This window comes from Bos taurus, chromosome 4, assembly GCF_002263795.3.
Source record: "Bos taurus isolate L1 Dominette 01449 registration number 42190680 breed Hereford chromosome 4, ARS-UCD2.0, whole genome shotgun sequence".
NCBI classification, from domain to species: Eukaryota; Metazoa; Chordata; class Mammalia; order Artiodactyla; family Bovidae; genus Bos; species Bos taurus.
The window spans coordinates 43844708-43860304 of NC_037331.1; the positions used below are offsets into that span (position 1 = coordinate 43844708).

Genomic DNA, 15597 nt, shown 5'->3' on the forward strand with positions numbered 1-15597 from the left:
AGGTAGTATTTATTAGAAGGTAGTATATGGCAACCCACTCCAGTATTCTTGCCTGGAGAATCCCAGGGACGGGGGAGCCTGGTGGGCTGCTGTCTATGGGGTCGTCGGACACGACTGAAGTGACTTAGCAGCAGCAGCAGCAGTATGTGGTAGGTGTGGTCAGTAGTACGTGATTACACGTCATTTGACCCAAAAAGATGTGTGAGGATGGTGGATTGAGTCTAAAGTCGATGAGAGGATATAGTTTAATTAGTAAAAATCTAGAATCACTCCTGGAAAAGTATTTGGAGTATAGTGAGAAGTATCATTGTAGTGAGGAGTCATAAGTATCTTTATCTGTGATGGACAGAACATTATTCTTCCTGGCTAGGATTAATATTGCTATCTAATGCAGATTGACATCATACCATTATAAGAATTTCATTTACTCCTCCTGCCCCCCCCCCTTTTTTGGACTCACACTCATTCTTTTTCTAAAGATACCATTTCCTACACAGTCATCTGTGTCCTATAAAAGCCTACTCCTTCCAATTGACTTATTACACAACCCATCTACAGTAGTCAAATCTGAAGCAAAATCTTGATGTATATTTATGATTGGTAAATATACATCAAGCTTGTGATTTATGTAGACTCCAGAATATTCCCAGTGGACTTTATGTAGATTTGTGAAATAACCTCTAAAGATAATGCTCGTTAAAGGAGCTCTTCATCATTATGTAAGCACAGTGTCGTCAGGTTTGCTCTGGTTTCCAGAACTATCACTTAACTAATGTCATCTTTTGCTTTGTTATCACCTGATTTTTTGACAGTTTGAAGCACCCTTGGATATATCATTAAGTGACTCAGGATTCAAGTAGGTTACTCCTAAATTATTATTATTTTTTATAGACACTTCTGGACAGAATGATTATATTTAAACATAATCTGTGATATACTGCTAAAAGGATAATTTGATGTTCTGTTTATGTGAGGGAGTGTTTGTCATCTTTTCTGTTTCTGTTTCTATAGGGAATATAAGCAATGTTATCAAGTATGAACACAGGGTTTTTCCATGTAAAGGCAATCATATTGATTTTCTTAGCCATTTATTTCTACAGGGCATCTTCATTTTTTTTTGATATGTGGAAGTGCTCTGTAATTCAATAAAAAGATTCAGAGTCAGAGTCAGAGAGCTCTATGTTTAGAATGAAGCATCAGAACCCTTTTCTTGTTGCCATGAAAGAGGATGTCTCAGGTCAATCCACTTATAGCTCAGCTGAGTCTATTGCTTTTTTTTTCCCCCCAGACTATTTTACATTTAGTAAAAACAGGAGATACTTTTGAAAAAATAGACTTAAAGCCATAAGTGCACAGAAGAAATGAAAGTCTTCCTGAATTAATGATAATTGCAAAATGCTACATTTCACTAGCTTTATCATATATGAATATTCAGTTCTGTTTATTTTGAAATGTAGCATCAACATTATTTTAAAATTAGAAAAAAGTTGAAATATTGTGTATCCTTTTCCCTATTGCCATTTATGTACCATGTATTTTAAAAAATTACTGTTTTTTAAAAAATAATTCTATTTATTTATTTTTTGGCTGTGTTGGGTCTTCATTGCTGTGTGGGCTTTCCTCTAGTTGTGGCAAGCGGGGACTACCCTCTAGTAGCTTCTCATTATGGTGGCTTCTCTTGTGGAGCATGGACTCTGGGGCATGAAGGCTTCAGTGGTTGTGGCACGAGGGCTCAGGAGTCGGGGTTCCTGGGCTGTAGACCAGAAGCTCAGTATTTGTGGCACATGGGCTTAGTTGCTGTCTGCAGTGTATGGGATCTTCCTGGACTAAGGATTGAAAAATTATTATTTTAATTATTTATTTTAACAAAAAGACATGTTGTCTACTTAAATTTCTCAAGACATGTGGATAAATTATAGTGGTTACTCACATCTTTTATGAGGGAACTTATTTGTAAATTCCTATCCTTTATGTTCTTAGACTTGTCAACTTTGGATATAGTGATCTTCAAGACAAAGAGGAATTATCCGAACACCTGACCTTATGTGTTTTTACCAACCATACAGGTAGAACTGGGTTGTATTTGTCAGTTTACTTAATTTTACTTGAGTTCCATATATTTAGGTGTTGTTCAGCTATATGGATCCTGAACATAAGTGATTATGTGGATATTTACATACCAAATTAACTTCTCCACTGTAATTTTATATATTTGCTGTCTGTATAAAAGAAGCCACAGTCCAGCTATTGTTCTAAAAGTTTTTCTTTGTATTATTTCTCTAGTAGAGGGGATGGGTTCATATTTAATCAAGCTACATTTTCTCACCTGCTTCATTGTAAAGAAATAACATACTTTTTGTGTCTGGCTTACTGATGTTGAAGTTCTAAACCAATGTGATTCGCTACTTTCAGAGCCATGCTATAACCTACTGAGCTGACAATCAAATCTTCACATACAAGTTATGGGGGTACAGTATTCCATCTCTTAAGACCTGTTTATTATAGATAGAAAAAATAGGGAAGGGGAAAAATAATGCCTGAAAATGAGAGGAGAGGAGTATGATTACAGTCAATGAATCTCATAAAAAACTGCTCATTAACTTTAATAATCATCTAAGTAATCAACTCTAATAACTAAATCTAATAGCCATATTTAATACTCCAACTTGAGTGGACAGTTACTATTAGAGTTAAGTAGTGCTTGGACTAAAATTACATTCATTTAAAGCCATATTATGTGGTATTCATTGATCTATCACTTATGAGCATTAATAGAAAGTTACTACTTAGTACAGATGTTGGACATTAAGTGCACACAAAATATTTGAATAGAATCATGGTACATTTTATGAATGAGAATTATAGGGAGCCATGAGAGCATATAGTGGAGGTTTAATAGAAGATACTGTTATAGTATGTTCAAATATGTACAAGTATGTTCTGCCTCAGCCAATGCATTCTTAGTCCTGAAAATTGCTTCCTTTTCCACCTCACTTTTTCAAAATGCAGCCCATAGTTTTCTCTCCATTTCGGGTCTCCTTCAAGCCCACAAGTCCCTCTATAAACCAGTGTCGGGGAATTTAGGGCAGGAAATAATATTTCCCTTGATACTTGAAGGATGTATGTGAGCTAAGAACAGGGTGACTAGTTGCAGTAGAGTGAGCAATAGGAAAAGTATTGGTAGAGAGATCTGAAGAGGTAGGCAGGGCCCAGGTCATGGAGGGCCTCGCAGACCATGGGAGGATTTTAGCAGGAGATGAGGGTGGCTTCTCTTATGTTGTTGGAAGAGGGTGTTTGCTATGACCAGTGTGTTCTCTTGGCAAAGCTCCATTAGCCTTTGCCCTGCTTCATTCTGCAAGGCCAAATTTGCCTGTTATTCCAGGTGTATCTTGACTTCCTACTTTTGCATTCCAGTCCCCTATAATGAAAAGGACATTTTTCTTGGGTGTTAGTTCTAGAAGGTCTTGTAGGTCTTCATAGAACCATTTAGCTTCAGCTGCTTCAGCATTACTGGTCAGTGCATAGACTTGGATTACTGTGATATTGAATGGTTTGCCTTGGAAATGGCAGAGATCATTCTGTTGTTTTTGAGATTGCATCCAAGTACTGCATTTCAGACTCTTTTGTTGACTGTGAAGGCAACTCAATTTCTTCTGAGGGATTCTTGCCCACAGTGGTAGATACAATGGTCATCTGAGTTAAATTCACACATTCCAGTCCATTTTAGTTCACTGATTCCTAAAATGTCGATGTTCACTCTTGCCATCTCCTGTCTGACCACTTCCAATTTGCCTTGATTCATGGACCTAACATTCCAGGTTCCTATGCAATATTGCTCTTTATAGCTTCGGACTTTACTTACATCACCAGTCACATCCACAACTGTGTGTTGTTTTTGCTTTGGCTCTGTCTCTTCTTTCTGGAGTTATTTCTCCACTGATCTCCAGTGGCATATTGGGCACCTACCGACCTGAGGAGTTCATCTTTCAGTCTCCTATCTTTCTGCCTTTTCATACTGTTCATGGGGTTCTCAAGGCAAGAATATTAAAGTGGTTTACCATTCCCTTCTCCAGTGGACCACGTTTTGTCAGAACTCTTCACCATGACCCCTCCGTCTTGGGTAGCACTTGGGTAGCTCATAGTTTTTTTGACTTAGACAAGGCTGTGGTCCATGTGATCAGATTGGTTAGTTTTCTGTGATTGTGGTTTTCAGTCTGTCTGCCCTCTGATGGAGAAGGATAAGAGGCTTATGTAAGCTTCCTGATGGGAGAGACTGAGTGAGGTGGAAACTGGGTCTTGTTTTGATGGGCAGAGCCATACTCAGCAAATCTTTAATCCAATTTTCTGTCAGTGGGCGGGGCTGTGTTCCCTCCCTGTTATTTGGCCTGAGGCCAAACTATGGTGGAGGTAACAAAGATAATGGCGACCTCCTTCAAAATGTCCCATGCACACACTGCTGCACTCAGTGCCCCCAACCCTGCAGCAGGCCACAGCTGACCCACACCTCTGCCAGAGACTCCTGGATACTCACGGGCAAGTCTGGGTCAGTCTCTTGTGAGTCCATGGAATTCTCCAGGCCAGAATACTGGAGTGGATAGCCTTTCCCTTCTCCAGGGTATCTTCTCAACCCAGGGATCGAACCCAGGTCTCCCGCATTGCAGGCGGATTCTTTACCAACTGAGCCATCAGGAAATCCCAAGAGAAAACACAAGAGAAGACTCTACACATGGACATCACCAGATGGTCAATACCGAAATCAGATTGATTATATTCTTTGCAGCCGAAGTTGGAGAAGCTCTATACAGTCAGCAAAAACAAGACTGGGAGCTGACTGTGACTCAGATCATGAACTCCTTATTGCAAAATTCAGACTTATATTGAAGAAAGTAGCAAAAACCACTAGACCATTCAGGTATGACCTAAATCAAATCCCTATGATTATACAGTGGAAGTGACAAATAGATTCAAGGGATTAGATCTGATAGAGTGCCTGAAGAACTGTGGATGGAGGTTCATGACATTGTACAGGAGGCAGGGATCAAGACCATCCTCAAGAAAAAGAAATGCAAAAAGGCAAAATGGTTCTCTGAGGAGACCTTACAAATAGCTGTGAAAAGAAGAGAAGCAAAAGGCAAAGGAGAAAAGGAAAGATATACCCATTTGAATGCAGAGTTCCAAAGAATAGCAAGGAGAGATAAGAAAGCCTTCCTCAGCGATCAATGCAAAGAAATAGAGGAAAACAACAGAATGGGAAAAACTAGGGATCTCTTCAAGAAAATCAGAGATACCAAGGGAACATTTCATGCAAAGGTGGGCACAATAAAGGACAGAAATGGTATGGACCTAACAGAAGCAAAAGATATTAAGAAGAAGTGGCAAGAATACACAGAACTGTACAAAAAAGATCTTCACGACCCTGATAATCATGATGGTGTGATCACTCACCTAGAACCAGACATCCTGGAATGTGAAGTCATGCAGGCCTTAGGAAGCATCACTATAAACAAAGCTAGAGGGGGTGATGAAATTCCAGTTGAGCTATTTCAAATCCTAAAAGATGATGCTGTGAAAGTGCTGCACTCAATATGCCAGCAAATTTGGAAAACTCAGCGGTGGCCACAGGACTAGAAAAGGTCAGTTTTCATTCTAATTTCAAAGAAAGACAATGCCAAAGAATGCTCGAACTATTGTACAGTTGCACTCATCTCACACGAGTAAAGGGTCAAAAAAGGGAGGAGGTTTAGCAATTAGATCTGGATATAAATATACAAAGCTTATGTGGAACATCCAAAGACAAAGGAAAGAGTATGGGGAGAGAAGAGGGAAACCAAGTGAGATGTTTTAGCAGCCAAGAGCCGAGGGGGTTTCATAAACAAGAGTGACTTAGTAGGTGGTGAGAAATGGAGCCCATTGGGTATGGCTGCGTGGAAGTTACTGTGTGTGGTTTGTGCTGGGTGATTGAGGTAAAATCTTGATTGTGCTGGGTGAAATCTCATGTGAGAATTGAAAAATTATAGCAACATGTACATGCATAAGAGAGGCAGCAGCTGGATGGGGAAGTGGAATTGTGGGGGTATTATTTTTTGAGACGGTAGAGACTGCAGTATGTTTGAATGCTTATAGGATATTTAATGGAAAAGAAAAGATGACAATATACAGCAGAGAGAAATAAGTAATAGAGTGAATTTGCTTAGAAGGTGAGATGTAATGAGATCCAGAGCTCATGTGGTGCCCCCAGAGTTGGTTCTTCCCTGCTACTTACTTTAAATTTGTTAGATATAAATAATCATTTTAGGCTTTTATTCTGTAAAGATTTTATTCTGTTTTATTTTATTCCCATAGGAATTTCTCACAAATAGTAGTAGTTTATAAATAGGCTATCTATGACATATCTTAAGAAATGTTAGGTCAGTTTTGCAAAAGATGTGAAAGAGCCTGTTTTTCCTTTCTCAGTAATGTCTAGGAGCCTTGCTTTTCACAGTCAGCTTTGAAATAAAAAAAATAAGCCTGTTTCAAATGAGGTGCTTTCAGATTTAAGATGAAATAAACCAAGAGAAGCACCCTTTTTATTTTCAACTCATAAGTTGTCAGTTCATGTATTTCCCAAATTACTTTTCAAAAACAGCTTTTGGAACTTTGTGATTAAAACAAATACCTAGTTCAGCAAATGGAGAAAGGCGCAAATAGTCTAATCCCTATATGGCTCCCTCTATAATAAGGAGCTTAGTTTTCCACTAGTGTGGAGAACAGAAAACATGGTTCATGAAAGAAATGCCAATAGACTCAGGACCTTTTACAAACTCTACTTATTTCAACTATTACATTCATGCTGATGCTGTAATAACATTTGTTTTTTAGTTGTTCCATATTGGTCATTGAGAGTACTTTGTCCTTTCACTATCACTTCTTACGTTCTTGAAAGCATCTTGGCCCTGAATTTTCCTGCCCTCAGAAATGAAATCTGCTACCTTTCAGAGATTTAAAAGTTAAAATCTTGATGATGAGGCTGATCATAAGAGTTAGTGGTGGGCAAAAGTGCTCTGTTAATGTCAGACCACTGATATATTAGGACTATGAGTTCCTATAGTTTTTTCTAATACATTTTTAACAATAGGAGGGTGAATCAGGGATTTTCTAAAGCATTGAATGAAAGACTGCACACCCTATCTGAGTTGCTCAGTTGCGTCCGATGCTTTGCGAGCCCATGGACTATACCGTCCATGGAATTTTCCAGGCCAGAATACTGAAGTGGGTCAGTCAGTTCAGTCGCTCAGTTGTGTCAGACTCTTTGTGACCCCATGAACCACAGCATGCCAGGCGTCCCTATCCATCACCTGGATAGGGACGCCTGGAGTCCCTATCCAGACGTGCTAGAGTCTACCCAAACCCATGTCCATTGAGTGGGTGATGCCATCCAACCATCTCATCCTCTGTTGTCCCCTTCTCCTTCTGCTCTCAATCTTTCCCAACATCAGGGTCTTTTCAAATGAGTCAGCTCTTCACATCAGGTGGCCAAAGTATTGGAGTTTCAGCTTCAACATCAGTCCTTCCATTGAACACCCAGGACTGATCTCCTTTAGGATGGACTGGTTGGATCTCCTTGCAGTCCAAGGGACTCTCAAGAGTCTTCTCCAACACCACAGTTCAAAAGCATCAATTCTTCGGCGCTCAGCTTTCTATATAGTCCAACTCTCACATCCATACATGACTACTGGAAAAACCATAGCCTTGAGTAGATGGACCTTTGTTGACAAAGTAATGTCTCTGCTTTTTAATATGCTATCTAGGTTGGTCATAACTTTCCTTCCAAGGAGTAAGCATCTTTTATTTTCATGGCTGCGATCACCATCTGCAGTGATTTTGGAGCCCCCAAAAATAAAGTCAGCTACTGTTTCCCCATCTATTTGCCATGAAGTGATGGGACTGGATGCCATGATCTTAGTTTTCTGAATGTTGAGCTTTAAGCCAACTTTTTCACTCTCCTCTTTCACTTTCATCAAGAGACTCTTTAGTTCTTCACTTTCTGCCATAAGGGTGGTATCATCTGAATATCTGAGGTTATTGATATTTCTCCCAGCAATCTTGATTCCAGCTTGTGGTTCGTCCGGCCCAGCATTTCTCATGATGTACTCTGCATATAAGTTAAATAAGCAGGGTGACAATATACAGACTTGATGTACTCCTTTTCCTATTTGGAACCAGTCTGTTGTTCCATGTCCAGTTCTAACTGTTGCTCCTGACCTGCACACAGGTTTCTCAAGAGGCAGGTCAGGTGGTCTGGTATTCCCATCTCTCTCAGAATTTTCCAGTTTGTTGTGATCCACACAGTCAAAGGCTTTGGCATAGTCAATAAAGCAGAAATAGATGTTTTTCTGGAATGCTCTTGCTTTTTTTGTGATCCAGCTGGCAATTTGATCTCTAGTTCCTCTGCCCTTTCTAAAACCAGCTTGAACATCAGGAAGTTCACGGTTCACGTATTGCTGAAGCCTGGCTTGGAGAATTTTGAGCATTACTTTACTAGCATGTGAGATGAGTGCAATTGTGTGGTAGTTTGAGCATTCTTTGGCATTGCCTTTCTTTGGGATTGGAATGAAAACTGACATTTTCCAGTCCTGTGGCCACTGCTGAGTTTTCCAAATTTGCTGGCATATTGAGTGCAGCACTTTCACAGCATCATCTTTTAAGACTTGAAATAGCTCCACTGGAATTCCATCACCTCCACTACCTTCGTTCATAGTGATGCTTTCTAAGGCCCACTTGACTTCACAAGGATGTCTGGCTTTAGGTGAGTGAGTGATCACACCATCGTGATTATCTTTGTCGTGAAGATCTTTTTTGTACAGTTCTTCTGTGTATTCTTGCCACTTCTTCTTAATATCTTCTGCTTCTGTTAGGTCCATACCATTGCTGTCCTTTATCGAGCCCATCTTTGCATGAAATGTTCCCTTGGTATCTCTAATTTTCTTGAAGAGATCTCTAGTCTTTCCCATTCTGTTGTTTTCCTCTATTTCTTTGCATTGATCGCTGACAGGGATCAAACCCAGGTCTCCTGCATTGTGGACGGATTCTTTACCAGTTGAGACACCAGGGAAGCCCAGGAATACTGGAGTGGGTAGCCTACCCCTTCTCCAGGGGTCTTCCCAACCCAGGAATCGAACCAGGATCTCCTGCACTGCAGGCGTATTCTTTACCAGCTGAGCTACCAGGGAAACCCGAATCAGGGACTTTCTAAAGCACTGAAGGAAAGACTGCACTCCCTATCTTGAGAGTCAACCCTGAAGTGGTACGTAGAATGCTCTGTGTGTTCTGAGTCTGTAGTGGCTGTAATTCTTTCTTGTGCACCACCTACTGGGAGGTGGTGAGGGGTGAAAAGTGTAACTTCTCCGTCCTGCACATTTAATTGTAGTTGCCCTTCACAAGTTCCCAGAATTAGGCCTCTGTTTAGCATTTTATAGAGCTTTTTACAATGAGATAATTTCCCTTGGAAAACTTTGTCCATAATAGCTTTCATTGTCCAAATGGTTTCCCCCAGGCTAGCCAACTTTGAGATATTATCTTCATCATTGATGAATATTCATTAAACATCGCTGGATATGCCATTAAGAGCATGCTTTTTTTTTTTTTCCCCCAAACTCTGACTTCCCTCAACTCATAAATAGCAGCAAAATTATTCTGGAATAATAATAATAGCAGCTAACCTTTATGACTACATATAACTTTTTTGCCAGAGCTTTATACATATTATTTCATTTAACACTCATATTAGAACCATATGAAGGAGGTGCTATGTTTTCTTTATTTACAGATGAGGAAACTGAGGCTTAGAGATTTCAATTAGTATGATTCACGCAAATTTAAAAAATACTAATGCCTGAGTATCAGCCCCAGAGATTCTGATTTAGTGGTCTCAAATGGAGCCTAGGTATCTGTGAACTCAGGAAGCTTTAATGTGCTTTCAGAGGTGAGAACCAGTGCTCCAGAGTTGTGTTGTCCAGTATGGTAGCCACTAGCCATGTGCAGCTATTTAAGTTGTTAAAATCAAATAACATTTAAAAGGAGTTTGTCAGTCACAGTAGCTGTCTTTTAAATGCTCAGTAGTCACATGTGGCTCATGGCTACCAGATTTAGAACCAGATTTAGAACATTGACGCTATCAGAGAAAATTCTAGGAGCGGGACAGGTTTGCAGAGCCTGTGCACAGTCCATTTCCCCTTGCTGTGTCTTTTTTCCCCCTTTGGGATTGAGAAGGGTGACTAAGCTACAACCTGTTTGGAGATACTTGCTATGAAATCTAATATGGCTTTCAGTGTATGTTTTTACATAAGTTTATTCTAGATCTCATGTTAACTTTCTTCAAAACAAGGAAAACAATAACCTCGATTCTCTAAAGAATGGTGTGTAGAGATTTTTTTTCTAGAATGGAGATTATAATCTTCCTTATATTGTTTACATTTCATGCTCGTTCCTCAGGACAGATTCCTGAAAGAACAATTGCTGGGTCAACAGGTGTGAATATATTTCATTCTGTGCAAAACTGTTTTTCAGAGAGGTTGTACTAGTTCACCTTTTCATTACTGTTATTTGAGATTGTTCTTCCATTGGCAGAATTGGTTATAATTTTTAAAACTTTGTTAATTTTAAAGGGAACATGTGGTACCTTATTTTAATTCTTATTTCTTTATTGTCAGACAGAGGCTGAAGTTTTAACTGTCTGCTAAAAATGTCTTTGTCCTTGTGATCATAGAACATAAAAGAACAGGATAAACCAATAGGTTTACATTCTGTAGTAAACATATAGAATGTTTACTATATGAAAGTATTCAAAGTGGTACATGGGACTTTGGTAACTCTTATAATTACTATTTTTGTTTATGCTTTAGTATAGCATTATTTTACTCTTAGTGAGTCTGCTGTAGTTTTAAATAAAGGTATTATTGTGTGGTCATTAAGCATAATGGTAATTTAAAATCTAACAGAATTGTTACCTTTTTTAATCTGATAAAGTTATTCTTTTTTGTCATTTCATGTTGAAAATATTGCAATAAAATGAATTTCTAACAATATATTGCAATCTTAAAAATCATTAGAAGAGTCAAAACTGATAAATATTATAACAGAATGCTTAAATATGTCCTGAAATAGCCTTCTTAGGGAAAATGGACCTTTTTTCCCTACCATGATTTTTAACAAAGGAACTCTAGTGGAGTATGGTAGAGGAAATGATTCACTGAAGTAGAATAATAATAGAGTTCACATAGCTAGTTAATAGTCGCTCTGGGACTAGAACCAGGTTTGTCAAGTTCCTTTCCACCCTAGAAATCTCCTATTTCAGGTGATCACATAAATGCTAGCATTAGAATAGAAGTATCCGTCTTAGCATAATGCCGTCATTTGTAAGTCATTGATGAATTTACCCAGATGTACAGGTGGCAGCAGCTGCTGGACGTAATGGACAGTTTTACACATTGAAGCGGGTGGGCAGGCTGAGGTTGTTCTGAAGTGGTGGGCTAAGTGAGGGCGGTCAGGGCTCATCCGGAAAAACCAGTCCATCCCAGGAGCTCTCCTTTGACCTTGGGCCATGGACCTCAGGGACCTAAATACAGGTGGGAACAGGCTCACACACCACTCGCTCTCATTGCCTCAATTTGCCTTCCATTGTAAATAAATAATAAGACTGGAAACTTTCTGTAAGAAGGAGACATATTTTTGATTAACTGGGGTCCATAGCTATTAGTAATGGCTGGGGAACAAACTTAAAAAGAGTACAGGGGAGGAACTGTATATAAGGAGAATCTCATGAAGCTTTGTAAACTTCTCTAGACTCCCATAATTTCGTATATGGAAGTCTCTCTTCATTTTCCTAGCCTTCAATAGTCTACACAATACATTGCATATAGTGTGTGGTGAGTAATTGTTGAATTGAAATTTCTTAGCAACATGTTAATAGTTAATTTCTAGAATTTGGGAATAATCTATGAGGTAAATTGAGGCAGAACGTCTAAAGGAATGGCAGTAAGGATAAGTAGCTTAGGAAACTTTATTTGTCTGTGATTCTTTTAAGCTTTACTAAATACTTTCTTCCTTCTAGGAAGTTTGTGTGTATGTTACTGCCCGAACTTTGACTCTTGGGAACAAATCACATATTCAGTGTTTTACTTTCATAAAGGTATTTTTCATTTATTCTTTTTTTTAACATAATCCTTTTTTCCAAATAGCAAAGTATATAGATTTTAAAGTTTTATTACCTTATAACAAATTTGATCAGTACATCATATATCTGTGTACCTATATAATACGTATTTCCTAAAGAAATTTATGAATGATGAGTGTTGTTAGCTAGTTATTTTTATATTATTTTTAAAATAATATTGTGTAATATATATTTTTTCCTGACCTATATCTTTTTACCAGGCCTATAGACCAATGCAAAGGGATGTATTTGCTGATGGTGTGTTTTTGATTTTTATATTATTACTAATTGAAAGGTACCTATAGATTTAGCTTACAAAGGTACATAAGGTTTTAGTTAAATAAGTTTCTACCATCTTAGACTTTAACAGCTCTTAGACCTAAGGTAGATTTATTTCATTTCATAACATCCGTGGCCCAAGAAATTGATATATCAATAGTCAGCCTGGAGGACAGGAGTAAAGTGTCCAATCTTTTCTAGTTCTGTAGTTGACATCAGAGTGCCCTTTAATAGTTTTAAAATTGACTTTTAATAGTTTTAGCCTGAACCATGCTAAAGAGTATTTATTCTGCTTGTTTAGTTGCTTAAAATTAGTAGTTATATAATAATACCGTGGGTAGACTTAAAATTATTTAAAATTAGGATTTTCGAAAAAAACTGTGCCAGGTCACACGAGATTTTATTCTGCCTAATGTTACATTCAGAAGTTAGAGATCAAAGTAAAAAATGTTTAATAACTTAATAATGAAGAAAACAGAAGAAAATTCAGAAGACCTATATGCATGCTTTAATAATACAAGTTTGATATTTGTGGAACATTTTAATACCCTTTTCAAATGGTTAATAATTAAAGTCAGTAAATAGAACTTTTCTGAAAGTCGTACTAAGAGCTAATAACCATGATTAAGAGTTAGAAGAATGAAAAGTGAAGCCCAGTACTACCCTGAGTGTACTAGATAAACACCCTCTCTGACTCACAGTGGGCTTCCTCAGTGATTCAGAGAAGCCTTCAAGGGCCTTAATGACCACAAGAGTGTGGCAGTGAGCCTTGAGGCATGAGGGCCAAAGAGCCACCTGGTCTGCTCCATCTCTTGGATTCTTAAGTAAAGTTCCTCAGATCCTTCTGTCCCAGCACAACCCACCTTTTAAGCTCTAAGATTATGTGTAAGCCCAGAACAACTATTGGCTTGTGACTCCACTCAGGTGATCTGTCTTCAGTGCTGGCTTCTGGAGAATGAGGGGGGAACCATGAGCTCTAGGACTCTGAAGATACTTGCTTTGTCAGTTTCACAGTTACTCAGTGTGGAGAGTATGATGTGTAGTCACTGCCTTGGGTGGAATTGCAGCTCTTTGTTTCTTAACATCCTTTCTCTGGCTTGGTGTTCTCTCCACAGGGCACAGCAAAACCTTCACTACTACTCTTGGGAGTGTTGACTCACATGTGACAAAGGGCATAACTTTTCTCAACCTTGGTGAGTGAGCAGCATATGTGTCTCTCTGCTCTGACCTTTCCTTGTGGTACATGTTAGGCCTTGTTTTTCCTTTGCACCCCATTTTCTCATGCCTCTTTGGGACTCAGGTTGTGATGACTATGACTGACCTTTTTGAAGCCAGATAGGGGAAGGTTTTCTCTGGATACACCCCCACCACCACCAAAATGAGCTTTTTGAAAGGCGGGATGGTGCAGGGGGAATGTATCTCCCTTCTTAGAACCTAGGATGTCAGTGTTCCTGTGTTTTTAGTAGCAATCCTAAAAGATCATTTGTTAGTATAAAAATGATGATAGTGAATGAGATGTTTCTTAAAAGCCTATGAGAAATAATACATCGTGTTGTCCCTTGATTTTAGAGACAAAAACCTGTGAGAAATCATCTGTTCCCTGTTACTAATTGCTAAAAGCTTCTGAGTCCCATAAATCATTTATAGATAGATTAGCTTGAGTGAGTTGTTTTTCACTGAGTAAATATGGTAAAGGGAACTTGAGTATTAAACTTAAATACATTAAGTGAAAAAAAAAAAAAACCATATTAAGTGAGTCTATAAGGAAGCCAATAAAGAAGGGATTTATTGTGGCTACCAGTGGAAAGCTGCTTTTCCATGACAGGTGGGATGAGTGGGCACAAACCGGTTGGTTAGTACAAGACTAAACAGGACTATTGCTTGCCTGCATATGGGACATGGCACAGTATTTTTAAAAGAAAAACTTCAGGTTTAGAGCAGATGAGTTCTTTAATTTATCCCTGTTTCCCAGTTTGCCTACTATCATGGCAAAAGCTTGTAAAGGAACTGGGCAAAGAAAGAACCAAAACGATAAGAAAGTTTATATTTTTTTTTGTCTTTTAAATTGAAGTGTAATTAACTCACAATATTATATTAATTTCAGGTGAACAACAGTGATTCATTATTTTATAGATTATACTCCACTTAAAGTTATTACAAAATAATGGCTATGTTTCCTTGTCTGTAAAATATATCTTTGTAGCTTATTTACTTTGTACCTCTTAATCTCCTACCCTTATTTTGCCCTTATTCTCTCTCCTCACTGGTAACCACTAATCTGTTCTCTGTATCTGTAAGTCTGCTTTTGTTTTGTTATAGATAATTGTTTTATTTTTTTAGATTCTTCATATAAGTGACACAGAATATTTCTTACTTCTCTATCTGACTTATTTCACTAAGCATAATACTCTCTAGGTCCATCCACACTGTTGCAAAAAAAATATTTTTATTTTGAATGATACTGTTGGTGAGGGGAGATATCCTATGCTAAGTGGGCCAATATGTGGCAGTTTTTAATATGAGCTCTGAACCTGTGGGAAATTGTTTTTGAGAGGCCTGATTCTACTGCATCCTGTGGTAAGAGAGAAATATAAGATTTCCTGGGTCTGAGACTTGATTCTTATCAGCAAAGCTATAGCAGTATCCCATCTCTAGAGTGATGTGGGAAACTTTCTGTTAAAAAAACTTCCCATTTTGCAAGGTCAAATGTATGCTTCCTTTTTTTTTTTTTTTTTTTTAACCCCTAGGAATGACTCTTGATAGGGGCAGCCATGATTTAATCTATGATCTTTAGAGTGTGGAGAGTGCAAAAATAGTAAAGCTTATTGTAAAAATAGGCTATCTAACATAACTTGTCTTTCTTTCTTGAAACAGATTTTGTTACATAGGCACAAGTTTGTACCCAAGATTAAAACTATTCTAGAGGTGACTTTTATGACAACAGTATTGCTTTTTGAGTGAGGTCTTTTGCAATTTATTGCATGTAATTTCCCTGAAGTGTCACCCTGTTAGAAGGAGCTTATATTTATTTAAATATTAAAGAATAGAGTTTTGAGGGAAGTTTTTCATGAACCCCAAACCACCTCTATATAAGAGAGATATATTTATACATTAAAAAACTGTCTTTT

The 15597-nt window shown here is 38.1% G+C and overlaps 1 protein-coding gene across 4 annotated transcripts in view; it reads left to right on the forward strand.

The window, feature by feature from the left end:
* Window positions 1-15597, forward strand: part of GSAP (gamma-secretase activating protein) — a 101105-nt gene that overhangs the window by 29369 nt on the left and 56139 nt on the right. For all 4 annotated transcript variants that reach the window (XM_024990898.2, NM_001193061.1, XM_059885738.1 and 1 more), the window contains 4 exons: window positions 813-856; window positions 1981-2066; window positions 12089-12166; window positions 13585-13662. In XM_024990898.2, coding sequence (XP_024846666.1) covers window positions 813-856; window positions 1981-2066; window positions 12089-12166; window positions 13585-13662 — 286 coding nt within the window. The remainder of the gene's footprint in view (window positions 1-812; window positions 857-1980; window positions 2067-12088; window positions 12167-13584; window positions 13663-15597) is intronic.